This window comes from Bacillus rossius, chromosome 12, assembly GCF_032445375.1.
Source record: "Bacillus rossius redtenbacheri isolate Brsri chromosome 12, Brsri_v3, whole genome shotgun sequence".
Classification (NCBI taxonomy): domain Eukaryota; kingdom Metazoa; phylum Arthropoda; class Insecta; order Phasmatodea; family Bacillidae; genus Bacillus; species Bacillus rossius.
Window position 1 is genome coordinate 23,409,659 of NC_086339.1, and position 15,802 is coordinate 23,425,460.

General features: G+C 34.6%; 1 protein-coding gene across 1 annotated transcript; it reads left to right on the top strand.

The window, feature by feature from the left end:
- Window positions 1-10,273, top strand: LOC134537710 (large ribosomal subunit protein eL32). The gene is made up of 4 exons (XM_063378441.1): window positions 1-93; window positions 284-380; window positions 6,380-6,532; window positions 10,068-10,273. The coding sequence occupies exons 2-4, from the start codon at window positions 288-290 to the stop codon at window positions 10,224-10,226; spliced, it is 405 nt and encodes a 134-aa protein (XP_063234511.1). The 5' UTR covers window positions 1-93; window positions 284-287; the 3' UTR covers window positions 10,227-10,273.
- Window positions 10,274-15,802: the final 5,529 nt, after the last annotated feature.

Consider the following 15,802-nt stretch of genomic DNA (forward strand, 5'->3'; position numbering starts at 1 on the left):
ATACTAATTTTGCTCTATACCTACATCCGTGTGTTGTAGTCTATGCTTTCTTCTTGGTAACCAGTTTGGTTAGGTTAGAAATTTCAAAGGAAGGTAATATAAAATCGTATTTTAACTATGTAATCCTTCTTTAATTTTACTAAGTAATAATAGTAAGCGATTTGAAGGTTATCAAATAAATTAGTTATTGCAACAGTTTTGGATTTTTATTGTTTTATTAAGACTATTTGATTGCTGTATTGTAGCGTGTTGGATTAGTTAATAATTATATATTTTCTTTTAGCAACATGACAATACGCCCGGTTTACAGACCGGAGATCGTCAAAAAGAGGACGAAGAGGTTTATTCGCCATCAAAGTGATCGATACAAGAAAATAAAGGTAAGCTGACTTCATCTCCCATAATGTGTGTTAACTACCGTCTACAACAGTTCGAACGTCCGTGTGGTCCATTCCCTTATCCTAATATGAATGACATTACATTGGGTAATATTCTTCGCGGCTTTTCTGTGGTTAAATATTAAATGTATTTAAAAAAAAAATACTCATAGTAATATTATAGTCAGAGTGGCTTTCTAGAATGGAAAGAAAATATTGGAAATAATGGTTGTCACACACTACTAAATTTACTCCGACGGAATGGTTTCGTAATTCCTACTAGTTTGTTAAAAAAAAATTCAATTTTTTTTACTCTAAATTACCATTTCTGTGCTTTTACAATGCTGTTGACATTCATTGTTTGTTCTATTTTTTCATTAGCTCTGAAAGGAAGGTTTCTTTAATTCCTGGGTAAATATGTAGTGTACGGATTAGCGCCAAAAAAAAATCGTACAAATATAAAATAACTTTCATTATATGCTATTTTACGTCCTCTTTTCATAACCGCCTGCGGAGATAAGAAATTCCGGAGATATTGAATTTTTTAATTTTCAGATTTGGGCAATATTTGTTAAAGAAAAATTTAAAATTCCAAAAATACCTTTATTCTGTGCTCTTTAACTTCCTCTTTTCATTAAACCCGGCGGAGATCAGAAATTCCAAATACTTTAGGAGATATGGAATTTTATAATTTTCATGCTGTGCACTGATGCGGCGTTCAGCGGGAAGCCTACGATTCACTCATCCTTCTGGACATACCTGAATACTCACGTTGGCAAGCCTTCTTTTCTTAAAATTAGCAAGAAGTAATTAAAAATACTTTAAAACATTGTAAATGGTTGGTTAGATTAGGTAAGTATAGCTACATTAAAAAAACTGTAAAATCATTTTATGTTTGCTTAGCAAATAACTTTTTAATATGTAGCTATCCAGCGCTAGGAAACCGTTTACATGATTTCACAGTATTTTTAATGTAGCTATCCTAACCAAATCAACTATCCACATTGTTTTAAAGTATTTATAATGTAGCTAACATAACCTAATTGACCATTAGTTTTCATGAGTTGCATATTTATTTACAACAAAAAAAAACCGAGGATGCACGATCGGGCGTTTGCCTCTCGTCTGTTGAAAGAAGGCTTGCCAACGTGAGTATTTGGGTATGTCCAGAAAGATGAGTGAATCGTAGGCTTCCCGCGTTCACCATTGTTGCTTGCTTACAAGTATGATAATTTTTTTTTTTTTCGCGACGTAGTTGAACGACTACATCACGTAAAAAGAAAATTACGTGAGTTCCTACTGTTCATCCTTTTTCCCGGTTTGTAGTGTACGGATTAGCGCCAAAAAAAATCGTACAAATATGAAATAACTTTCATTATATGCTCTTTTACGCCCTCTTTTCAAAACCGCCTGCGGAGATTAAAAATTCCAATTACTTTTGGAGATATCGCCGTTCTTATTTTTCAATACAAGCCCTATGTAATCATTCAACAGACGCCATTTTATATTTTGCCGTGTGTGCGTGAATGCCTAAATAACAGAAATTTTCCATTAGGTAAGGTTAGTTACATGATAAATACTTCAAAATAAACGGAAATTAAAAATAATATCAATTAATTTTACTTGTATAGTTTTAAGTATTTATAATGTAACTGACCTGACCTAACAAAACGGGACAAAGGTAGATTAGGTCAGGTCAGCTACATTATAAATACTTTGAAACTGAACGGACATTAAAAATAATAAAAATTAATTTTAATGGTTGTTTAGTTTTAAAGTATTTATAATGTAGCTGACCTGACCTAACAAACCGGGAAAAAGGATGAACAGTAGGAACTCACGTAATTTTCTTTTTACGTGATGTAGTCGTTCAACTACGTCGCGAAAAAAATAAATAATAATACTTGTAAACAAGCAACAATGGTGAACGCGGGAAGCCTACGATTCACTCCTCCTTCTGGACATATCCGAATACTCACGTTGGCAAGCCTTCTTTCAACAGACGAGAGGCAAACGCCCGATCGTGCATCTTCTTTTTTTTTGTTTATTGTAAATAAATATGCAACTCATGAAAACTAATGGTCAATTAGGTTATGTTAGCTACATTATAAATACTTCAAAACATTGTGGATGGTTGATTTGGTTAGGATAGCTACATTAAAAATACTGTGAAATCATGTAAACGGTTTCCTAGCGCTGGATAGCTACATATTAAAATGTTATTTGCTAAGCAACCATAAAATGATTTTACAGTTTTTTTAATGTACCTATACTTACCTAATATAACCAACCATTTACAATGTTTTAAAGTATTTTTAATTACTTCTTGCTAATTTTAAGAAAAGAAGGCTTGCCAACGTGAGTATTCGGGTATGTCCAGAAGGATGTGTGAATCGTAGGCTTCCCGCTCGAACGCCGCATCAGTGCACAACATGAAAATTAAAAAATTCAATATCTCCTAAAGTATTTGGAATTTCTGATCTCCGCCGGGTTTAATGAAAAGATGAAGTTAAAGAGCACAGAATAAAGGTATTTTCGGATTTTTAAAAAAAATAGCCAAAAAATGAATATTAAAAAATTCGATATCTCCAAAAGTAATTGGAATTTTTAATCTCCGCAGGCGGTTCTGAACAGAGGACGTAAGATAGCATATAATGAAAGTTATTTCATATTTGTAAGATTTTTTTTGGCGCTAATCCGTACAATACATATTAACCGTTTTTTTTATTAGAATAAGTAATAGTATTACGAAATTTTTGTTTTGTCATGTTAGTTTTTTTTATTAGAATAAGTAGTTGTATTACGAAATGTTTTGTTACAGTGATTAAAGTAAGTACTATTTTTGAGTCACACAATGATTGAATCTAATTGGGAGGCAAAAATTTGAATATACTTGTTATTCATTTTCTCTGAGGAATATGTGCTGAGCACTGAATTGGCTACACATTGAATTTTGCAGTCATTCCCAGGGATTCTTTGATTATAGTCATTTTGTATTCTGTGTTTGATATGGCTGTTGTTTCATGTAACCCAGTTTAACCCTGGATCCTGAAGGTTTGATTCTGTTCATACTGATCTTGTGTTACATGATGCTTTCCGTTTTAATTCAGTACGTCGAAAGATCCTGATTGTATGCATGATCATTTTGGCTTGATCATGTGGTACATGATACTTGCTGTTTTAGTTCAGCACATTGGAAGAATCTGTATATGACAGAAATCACGAAATAATTAAAATTTCTGATTGAAGGTTGAAGAAATTCTTTTTATTTGACTTACAATCATAATTCATTATATGACAATATTGTTTTCATGTACAGGATCTTCTAACGCACTAAATTAATACAGTTAGCATCATGTACCACAGGATCAAGCCAACAGGATCTTTCGACGTACTGAACTAAAGCAGCAAGCATCATGTAACACAGGATAAACCTTCGGGATCCAGGAATGAATTTCAATATGTAAAACAAAAGAATTAATGTATTCTTAATTTTCCATATTCGGCTACAATTGTGCTAAACAAAGAGATACGTGATTACGGGTAAACAATGTTGGCAGCAATGTGAAAACAGATATTAAACTGTTATTTTTTCACGAACCAATATGAATTAAGAAACGTGTTTTCAAGGGTAAATTTAGGCCTAATAATATGTGCTAATCACTAAAAGTGGCAGGCTTCTGTCCATTGATGGCTTCAGTGGTAGCATCCACATATTAAGTCATGAGAAAGCACAGCTGATTTTATACATAACAGGGCTTAAAATCACACTCGTGTTGGAGAGACAGTTTTACCATATAGCTGTGTATGTGCAATGTATTTAGAATTTTTCTGATACTATTTGTATATAATGCATCGTGGTAATAAAGAATAAAGTGAAGCTTTGTGCTAAAGAAAATTTAAACTATTTTGTAACTATTCAGTGAAGACAATTTTTCATTTTTAAGGTCAAGACTTTTTTATACCTCGCCATAAAAATTGAAAGCTATGCTGTTTGCTATGTTAGGTTAGCTACACTTGAAATACTGTAAACTCACAATAAAAGTTAGTTCTAGGTCAAGGGTAATTATTTTATTAATTTTGGCTAGAACTGAAGTTTTTATGAATCATCCCTATAACTCATATCTTATGATTAAACAACAATATGTAACTATGATAGGCTTTTACTTATCATACTCCTGAAACAATGTGCCCACAATAGGGCAAAGTAAACGTGTAATATTGCGACAGTGAATTAGTAATTGTTTCCTGTACCTTTTCTTTATCAGCTTAATTATCGTAGAACATTGTCAGGTAAATATGTATTGTACGGATTAGCGCCAAAAAAAATCGTACAAATATGAAATAACTTTCATTATATGCTATCTTACGTCCTCTTTTCAGAACCGCCTGCGGAGATAAAAAATTCCAATTACTTTAGGAGATATCGAATTTTTTAATCTTCATTTTTTGGCGATTTTTTTTTAAAAAAAATTAAAAAATCCGAAAATACCTTTATTCTGTGCTCTTAAACTTCCTCTTTTCATTGAACCCGGCTGAGATAAGAAATTCCAAATACTTTTGGAGATATCGAATTTTTTAATTTTCATCCTGTGCACTCATGCGGCGATAACGGTTGCTTGTTTACAAGTATGATTTTTTTTTTGCGATGTTCCCGAACGGAGAAACCTAAGATGCACATAAAGTTCTGCCATTCCCGATTACACCCGAACAATTCACCTTCGGCCAACCTCGGGTTTATTTATTAATATTTATATTTCTCTGTTTATTTTAATGTAGCTATACTAACCTAACTAACCATCCAAAGGGTTTTAAAGTGTTTTAATGTAGCTAACCTATCCGACCACTTTTAATATTTCAATTCATTTTTCCTGCGCAAAAATAAAAAAATCCCGAGGTTGGCCGAAGGTGAATATTCGGGTGTAATCGGGAATGGCAGAACTTAATGTGGATCTTAGGACTCTCACGTGAACGAATACATCATGTAAAAAGAAACTTACGTGAGTTTATTCCGTTCATCCTTTGTCCCGGTTAGTTAGGTCAGGTCAGCTACATTATAAATACTTAAAACTATACAACATGTAAAATAAATTGATATTATTTTTAATTTCCGTTTATTTTGAAGTATTTATAATGTAACTAACCTTACCTAATGGAAAATTTCTGTTATTTAGACATTCAGGCGCACACGGCAACGGTCAAATTAGTACACACGTCGGGTATAGCCGCATGAGTGCACAGGATGAAAATTAAAAAATTCGATATCTCCAAAAGTATTTGGAATTTCTTATCTCATCCGGGTTTAATGAAAAGAGGAAGTTTAAGAGCACAGAATAAAGGTATTTTCAAATTTTTAAAATTTTTTTCTAAAAAAATTGCCAAAAAATGAATGTTAAAAAATTGGATATCTCCTAAAGTAATTGGAATTTTTTATCTCCGCAGGCGGTTCTGAAAAGAGGACGTAAGATAGCATATAATGAAAGTTATTTCATATTTGTACGATTTTTTTTGGCGCTAATCCGTACAATACATATTTACCCATTGTCATGGCTTCTCATTGAATTACTCCAGATTTTTTGTTTTATTACAACAGCAGTTCTAATCTAGGGATTCCAGGTTCTGTGTGCAAGGCTTGACCTAGACAACATATCTAAACACTTGGGTCTCACTTGCTCAAGTTGGTTTTTGAAATGCACTGTCTCCAGCGTATTTGTTTTTAAAGGATGAAGGAAAGAGCAGAGAAAACAAAGAAAAAGCATCCAACACCGTCAACTGTGTACTGTGTATTGCTGCAGTCCCAATGATGCATTTCATGTCTTTCCTTTTATTAGAAATTTAATTCTTAGTTTGCTTAAATATTTTTATGGTATTGTCGAAAGACCTTGCAACTACCTCGAAAGACATTATGTCTTTCTAAATACAAATTTGTAGAGCTCTAGATAATGACCATATTATATGCCTCTATTTAAGCATGTCTACAGTCTGTCTGACTTATGTTTCAGCGAGCATGGAGGAAACCGAAAGGTATTGATAACAGAGTTCGTCGTCGCTTCAAGGGCCAGTACTTGATGCCGTCTGTGGGTTATGGTAGCAACAAGAAGACTAAGCACATGCTTCCCTGTGGTTTCAGAAAGGTCTTGGTCCATAATGTCAGGGTAAGTTGTGTAAAACAATTTTGCTTACACTGGTAGATAATTGAATTTAATGCCAATTACAAATTTTCTAGTAGCATTGCTGATAAAAACTTAACAGGGTGACTACAGACCGGGAAAAGGGAGAAGTCGGGGAGTTTAAAACAAGTCAAGGTAAAAATGGGGAATTTTTCTTATGGGTCAGGAAATTTTTGAGAGCTAACAATAGAAAACGTTCAACTTTATGCTTTTTTTAATCTTATTAGAACTTAAATATTTTTCCTATGTTAATAAAATTACTTTTTGAATCAGAAATGTTGGTAGCGCGTACTTAACTTTGTCATAAGCTTGAAGTAATGTTGGCGGGTTTGCAGCAGACGATGTGTATCTGATTATTTTAGGTCGGGTACTAGATTTTTCACTGTTTGGAGACAAAACTGGTGACATTCCAGATTTGCTGGAACTGCTAGCCTCAGAGCCCAATTTTATGGGTTTAATTTTGGGGGTTCTCCTGAAATTTTGGATCATCCACAGCCCACTAATGTTCGCCCAATGCTTCTTCACAAGAAACATGTGTCGGAACATTTTCACGCCCACTCCCAAGTGGTTTACAAAAGTTTATTTCAATACAGTTGGTTCTTGTTGGTGTATTTGACAAAGAGGTGGCACTGCTATTAGCAGGTGCAGACTTATGTCCTGGATGTTTTAAGGTTTCCAGTTGCCAAAAAATGAACATTCGATAAATGGTTTTTAAAATTATTTGTGTATTTAGACTCTCTTGAAATAATTTTGATACACAAACACTTGGTAGTCAACTAAAAATACTACATTATTTTATTTTCTCAGCATTGCTTGCTACATTTCTGTGGCGCCTTCGTCCATGCCAAAAATGTACCACTTTCAAAGCTATCCTATTTGCCTCAAAGGGACAGTTACTAGTTAATCTGCTAGATGGCTGCAGCTGCATGGCACATACACTCCACAGCACTGCATAAGTAGCATTAAATTTGGAACACCTATAATTATTACAGTAATATTAAGAATCATTCACCAATACCAATAAATACAGGTTGATTAGTTGCCTATTTTAAAAACTGATGTACTGTGGCACCTTATATATTTTGTTTGGTACATCTGATGAGAAAATTAAATTTTTTCATGAGTAAATTCTATTATAGTAATGATTATTATTTTATTGAAGTTAAAACATGAATTTTTGTGCAAATTAGACATGAATTGAGCCATTTTATTCTGACGTTAAAATGTAGTGAAAGATTATTTTCGTAAGGAATTTTGCTATATTGCTGGTTCCGGTACCAACATTTCCATCTGTTTCTCCGTGCCTGTTAAAATGGTTAGAACCGAGAACCGGTACCTACCCAACCCTAGTGTAGGCATTAAAGTGTTTGAAACTAGGTAATTAACAATAAGTAGAGACCCGGAAAATTCGCGGGTTCAATGACCTCCAGGATAGACTCCAATATCCTCTACACACTCGGGAAAATGCCAAATGTTCATTGGCTGCTGACTTGTGAGTCGTCTCGACTGGGTGGCCTGTGATTCGACACTTCTATGAGTGAGGGTCGCTAATTGGCCCTCAGTACTCCAGATTAACAGTGAACCCACGACAGAAGCAGCACTAAGGTATAATTATTTGAATTTTAGCATAACACGAAATGAACCCGGGATTTTTACGGGTCTCTAACAATAAGGTTCTCTTACAGGATTTTGTGTGTTGTACAACTCTGTAAAATTACTACAGTAAAACCTCCATTAACGAATATTCTATTTAACGAAAAACCCCATACAACGAAATAAAATTTTGGTCCCGCCGAACCGCCATAAGATCAATGCTGTTTTAACCTCTAAATACCAAATTTTATTTGTTCTGAAATAGTGAAATTCCCTTTACAACGAACTGCCGCTATTGAAAAACACGCAAAAATAAACATCTCCTACAAGACATCCACTAATTTTTTTGCATTCACTGCTTAAAAATACGTGCGTATAACCTTAAAATAATAAGCAACATCGCGGAAGGCAATAAATAAACAAAGCATCATGGATAACACACGTCGTGTATACATGCCACACTTTGTTCAAAATGGCGGGTACATTTAGCGCTAGTGGCGGAAACCTCTCGTACCATCGCTCTGGCAAGACGAACAACTAGTGTATTTTGCGTTTCTATGGTTAAAGATGCGCACACGCAAATATTTTTAACTATGGTGTAGTACAATTTCCATTTTTTCAGTTTTCACTGTTTATTTATTTCCACACGTAGTTACGGAAATCAACACGTTACTACTGTAAAATGAATTCTAATCCTAAAAAGCGGCGACAAATTAACGTTAAAATAAAATTAGAAATTTTAAATGCAGTTGATGAAAGTGGAAAAAAAAGTGATATAGCTAAACGTTTCGACATCCCGGCGTCTACACTTTCGACCATATTATCCAACCGGGAACAGATCGAAAACAACGCTTCTCTGGTAGGAACAAATCGAAAACGTGTGAAAGTATGTAAAAATGATGATTTGGACAAAATACTTTTTGACTTGTTAATGGAGGCTAGGGCATCAAACATCAACAAAGGCATGCCAGGAAGCACTGGGGATGGGAATTGATAATTTCCAAGCATCAAATGGTTGGCCATTAAACAAGTGTATTCTATGTACTTTTTCATGTTTAATTCCTCATATCGTATTAAACAGTCAAAAAGACAGTTCTAGCCATTTATGTGAAGCTTTATGGTGACTAGAAATATATTGTGCGAAACCTCCATTTAACAAACCCCTTTACAACAAACACTACAAATTTTGGTCCCTTGAGATTTGTTAAATAGAGGTTTCACTGTATTTGTGCCAATTTATTTTGCAGAACTTAAAGATTGGTTTGTCTTTTCTGTATGTTCGAACAGCAAACACAGTGTTATTCAACCAGATACAAACCGTGTAAAGAATAACAAAAACATGCAACGAAACCTTCAAAATTCATTAACAATATAAAATATTTCCACTTCTACGATGTGAAGTTTATTCGCAGTGGCCGTGTCACATTCTTCAAATGTTACTTAATCTGTTTTTTTTTGTCTTGCAGTCTTTTTATAAAGAACAGGTACAACGTCCTTGGTACGGCATGGATAAAAAATGGACCATGTTTATAATTATCATACTGGAAAAATTGATTTTTTTTGTTCTATTCCTACTTCACACATACATCTTAAGAAAGTACAATAGTTGATCAAAAAACAAATAACTTTTATTTTCTACTGTAAAGATTTTCATCCTTCGCCCACAAGTTTTGCAGCTGTGCTGCTATATTTACTGGTAGTGGAAATGTTAAAGCATGTTAAAATCTGCCTTAAAACATTACTATACATGTTTTCGTATTTATTAATATTAAGAATCCATTTCTGCTTTTCTTTTACTTGTTTATTCATCTGGTAATTTTGTCCTGGCTTGTAAAAATCAATTTTATTGGGTCTGGTGATTTATTTCATGAAACTAATTTGCATATTTCAGGTTTACTTGTTGAATAAACTGAGTTGTTAATTGCAGGAATTGGAAGTCCTCATGATGCAGAACAGAAAATATTGTGCAGAGATAGCACATGCTGTCTCGTCCAAGAAGAGGAAAGCTATTGTCGAGAGAGCACAGCAGCTGTCTATCCGAGTGACGAACGCCAATGCCCGTCTGCGTAGCGAGGAGAATGAGTAAACCTCTCATATTGTGATGTTTGTTATAATAAACAACCAAAAGTGTAACATTTGTCTAATTTTCAACTGGCTAAGGTAAAATACTTTTTATTTAAAAAAAACCCTGAATTTATTTGTAAAGAATAGGTAAGATACACATGCAGCAGTATCAAGCCCACTGCAGTTACATGATGTGTTAGCAAATAAAGCCCTAGAGAAACCTTAAATTATACCGCAGTAATTACTTTCTTCCTGCTATTCACTTCCATGTATACAACATAAAATCTTAATTTTATCTACGTAAAACATATCAAATGTTTTAGTCCCACCATCTTCTCTATAAGATATACTCTGTCATTATTGTTGTTCCTGTTAGATTTTCTCTTTCTCATAAACTTTTTTTTTTACAGCATTGAAATCCATCATTTGTTGGGACACTAAGGTGTACATTGTACATTTTTACTCTTAACTTTCAGTTATTGTTCACAATTATGTATCTGGTGGTCACGGATATGTGCCAAGCGATTGTAACAAAACCCTGCAAATTCCTAGAAGAATATTTTCAACCTCATTGGTGGATTTACTAGCTGGCGACAGCAGTGTCACGACACTGGTGTGTGCAAATTGGCCTGAAGTGATAGCATGTATGGCAAGTGGCTGTTTCCCTCACATGCCTTTGGTGTAGGGACATTTACTCAATGGCGGAAGGAAAGCTCACAGCAAAACTTTCTTCCTCCCGTAACGAGAGGCCGATTTATTGTGTTCTTTTTCATCTATACGACTACATAGAATTAAGCATGTTCATAATTAGATTTCACCGAATGCAATGAACAATAAGAACTTAATCTGTATTTATTTTGTCTAAACACACTGCAAGCACACAGTGCCTGTACAAGGAAGGACTAACGACTGGCTACAGAACTGTTGGAATGTTTTGAGTATGTCACCATCCAGCAAGTCTGAACGACTTCCACAAATTCTCTAACGAGGCCCATGAGCTGGTGAAAAGCGTGAGTTAGCTGTATTTTTATTTGCCATGCACATCGTAAATATTAGCGCCACATCTTTTTTTTTTTGTCACAAACACTGTAGAAAAATATACGCTTACACACTTTAATAGTTGTCATCCTTCAATAATCATCATGCATGCACGCAAGAATTATTCATGTGTGCAGTAGTGCAGCGCTTGGATACAATGGCTGTTTTAAGTAGTACCAAACCTTCCTTGGAAGTGTCTGGAAACAAGTTTGACATCCGTTAACCAAATTAAAAGCAACAAAATACAGTGAGTGACTTAATAAAGAATTTACTATGCTTTTAAATATATTTACATTAAAAATCTTTATTGAAATGTGTCTAAAGCTCCCGGATAGTAAATACTTTATTTATGGGGTAACTTTTAAATAACATGTTCATAATGATGTCATGAAAAAAATTTATAATTGTAAAATCAATACAGTAGAGCTTCATTATAAAGAACACGAAGGGACCAAAATTATGGCAGTTTGTTATAATGAAGTTCTTTATACCGAAATCACAATGATTGCCTGTTTTGGGGTTTTGAACATAACTCGATCTTGTTAAAAAACAAAGTAGAAAATCTAATACCAATATGAGTGGTACAAGCATCAATTACTTTAACAGCTATACTTTGGGATCAAGATACATACTACATACATACATACATACTAGTATGTATATGTACAATACAGAAATACGTAGGTAAGTTGTTTGCCAAAGCAGTAAGCCTACCTTTGGAATCAAGACAAGCTGTTTGCAAAAATGCTGTAATAAATCAAAAATATAAAATTTAAAAGTTAAGAATTTTTTTTTTTACATTTTATTGTCTTCCAAACTGGATCGCTGGGTGAGAATTGTGGATAATGTTGATTTGGAGATACCTAACTTTTTAGCCACATCAGTCTTTTTATTTTCTTTATCTACTGCTTTTAACATTTCAAGTTGTTTCCTAGAAGACATGTTCAGTAGTACGGTTTTTTAAACTATAAAAACAAATGCACCCTACACATGTAAAAATAAGTTATACATGTAGTATAGCCACGTTTCTGGGAAGCCTACAACTCACGTAGTTTCGGTTCCCTGCAAGAATTTGCGAAGATTTCCGAAGTTTTGCGTTTTGGTATTAACGCCACTTCAGCCACTAAATCAGAAGATCAAGCATGTTGTGACTAACCTAACACAACCCTTCGATTTTTATAATTTCAATTTTTGAGAGAAATCCGAAGTTGCACGAACGTGCTAGGGAACCGAAACTATGTGAGTTGTGGGCTACCGCACGTTTCTCAAACAATAAACAAGAAAACGACCAGAGATGTGTGTGTAGCAATACTTTATGATGTAGCACTTCGCATTGGTTAAACACGTGCGAGCATAGAACAAAGAGTAATGTCAGCGAACAACACAATGCAGCTATGATGTAGCACTTCGCATTGGTTAAACACGTGCGAGCATAGAACAAAGAGTAATGTCAGCGAACAACACAATGCAGCGCTTTAGTCGCTACACTAGTTTTGTGCATTAATTTCAACACTAGTCCATTGCAGTCATCTATGGCGCGTATCAAAATTAATAAGATGGCAGTTTGTGGGTGAATGGCGACGATTTTATCCGTTTGTCGTTTACCGTGCCGGGCAGAAAAGTGTTCGTTCAAATGAATATTTATAGAATATTTAAAAAATTTGAACGAGAAAATTCGTACTAGTGAAATTTTTTTACGTTATGTTATATGGACGTCTGACGGGACCAAAGGCATAGTTCGTAGTAATGAATTGTTCGCTCTAATGAAGTTCGTTAAAACTGTGTTTTACTGTACCAACCATTTTTTTATTGCAGTACGATTAATTACTCTCACATTTTTTTTCTCTGCCATTACGATTACCCATTTCAAGTTAAATTTTTTTTTAGCAACCATAGATGATTGCAAACCTATAGTGATCATGGCAATATCTTTCACTAAAGCACACACTTGCAACTGCAGATTAACCAAGCTTGATGGAACTGTACTATGCACCGTTGCCAAATTTTCATGAAAAAAATGTGCGTAAATGCTGCAGGTCTTTGATGTGTATGTAAATTTGCTTTCGGAAACATTGTTAAACACAACCAAAATTTGTATTTTTTTTATGTTCAACTCTATAAAATTACACAGGCCTGCAATGAAAAAATTGTTTGGAATTTAAAGGGTGATTCTTAAGTATTTTAGTGTGCTCAATTCAGGAAAAATATTTTAAAAAGTCCATCACGTACAGTTTTTTTACAAAATATACTTACCGTACAATTGTTATATTACAATTTTCCCCTCAGGAGTAAATGCATACACTAATGTTTTCTGATTTTGTATATTTATAATTATAATTGCGGGGTCTAATTAGTTTTAATTGTTTTAAAGATTTCTGGTATAAAAGCATTAAAGTTCAAGAGCAGGTGATAAAGATGACTTTCGGTAGAGGAATGAGAGCAGCCAGGGTGAAGAGGTTCTTGGCCGCCAGACAGCCAAGAACATGTTCAATCAGGTTCTAACAGGATTTTTCATGTTCTGTCCTTCTCGTTCATAGCACTTCTTACTTTCCTTCTATCATTCTTCCCTTGGTGTGCCGACCTCTGTAGCGTAGTCGGATGCACACCGGCTTACGGTGCGAGGGGTTCTGGGTTTGAGTCCCGGGTAAGGCATGGGTGTTATTTACAAGCTACAAATTGATTGATTAGGGCATGATAATGATTCGAATATGGACGAATTGTACAGAGATTTTATTGATAAGATATGATAAAAGAAAAAAAAGCTTCGTATAAGGACACGCTCATTTCTGGCTGAACGGGTACCCCCCAAGGCCATAACTATCAAGGTAGAAGAAGAAGGTTCCCTTGGTGTTGACACAGTTAACGTGGTCTTACAGTCGTATGAAATCTAATTTGCTCTTGGTTTTGTTTGTGTGTGTTTTTTGTTTTTTTGACCACTGACTTATTTATTTATTTATTTATAAAATGACCTCCAGAGGATGTCGTGTTTCTCCTGATAAGTTTTGTTATATTTGTGGAAGTTTTATTGTGAAAAAACAACAGAGAAATATTACTGATTTTGTGAAAACAGCGTATTTTGCCTATTTTGGTATGAAGCTAGGGGACCAAGACAAATCGTGGGCACCACATAAAGTGTGTTCTATTTGTGTAGAAGAACTTCGTCAGTGGACCCAAGGTAAGAAAAAATCTTTTCGATTTGGAATCCCCATGATCTGGAGAGAGCCTCGTAATCATTCAGATGATTGCTATTTTTGTTCTTGCGATATTCAAGGTTACAATTTGATTAATAAGAAACAGATTTTTTATCCAAATATTCAGAGTGCTATGCGTCCTGTTCCCCATGGTCCAGATATTCCAGTACCCGTTGCTCCAAAGTCATTAGATGATATATCACTACCAGAATCATCTGAAGAAGAAATCACTGTTTCAGGTGATGAAGAATTCTATATACCTCAAAGTGAACCTCAACTGTTTTCCCAATGTGAATTGAACGATTTGATCAGGGATTTAAGTTTATCTAAAGAATCTGCTGAGTTGCTATCTTCTCGACTGAAAGAAAAAAATTTATTAGCTCCAGGTACTTCTTTCTACTGGTACAGAAATCGTGAAAAACATTTCACTCCATTCTTCACTCAGCATGAGGAACTGGTTTACTGCCATAATATAACAGCGTTAATGGGTATGTTTAATATTGAGTATAATAGCAATGAATGGCGTCTTTTCCTTGACTCGTCAAAGAGAAGTTTTAAAGGCGTACTTCTGCACAATGGTAATAAGTATGCATCAGTACCAGTAGCCCACTCTGTTTACTTGAAAGAGCGTTATGAAAATTTAGAAATGATATTGTCAAAGATTAATTATAATGAACATATGTGGACGATTTGTGGAGATTTAAAAGTGATCTCGATGTTACTGGGACAGCAGGGAGGGTACACAAAATTCCCATGCTTTATATGTGAATGGGACAGTAGAGACAAAAGTTCACATTGGATTAGAAAGGAGTGGCCAAGAAGAGAAGCATTAGTACCAGGAGTTAAAAACGTGTTAAGAGAAAATCTTGTCGAACCAGAGAAAGTTCTTCTGCCCCCACTCCACATTAAATTGGGTATTATGAAGCAATTCGTCAAAGCATTGCCAAAAGATGGCCCGTGTTTCAAATACTTGGGAGAAAAGTTTCCAGGATTGTCTGAGGCGAAATTGAAAGAGGGCATTTTTGTCGGCCCTGATATTCGTAAGTTGATGAAAGATGATGTGTTTGAGACGAAAATGAATATAACAGAAAAAGAGGCTTGGCTTTCTTTGAAAGAGGTAATAACCAAGTTTCTAGGAAATTATAAGGACCCTAACTACATGTTCATTGTAGAGAATATGCTGACTAAACTGAAAAATCTGGGTTGTTCGATGAGTTTAAAACTTCACTTCCTGAATTCCCATCTTGACTACTTCCCACAAAACCTAGGAGCTGTGAGTGAGGAACAGGGTGAAAGATTTCACCAAGACGTGAAAGAAATGGAAAGGAGGTATCAAGGTCGATGGAACATTACTATGATTGCTGACTAC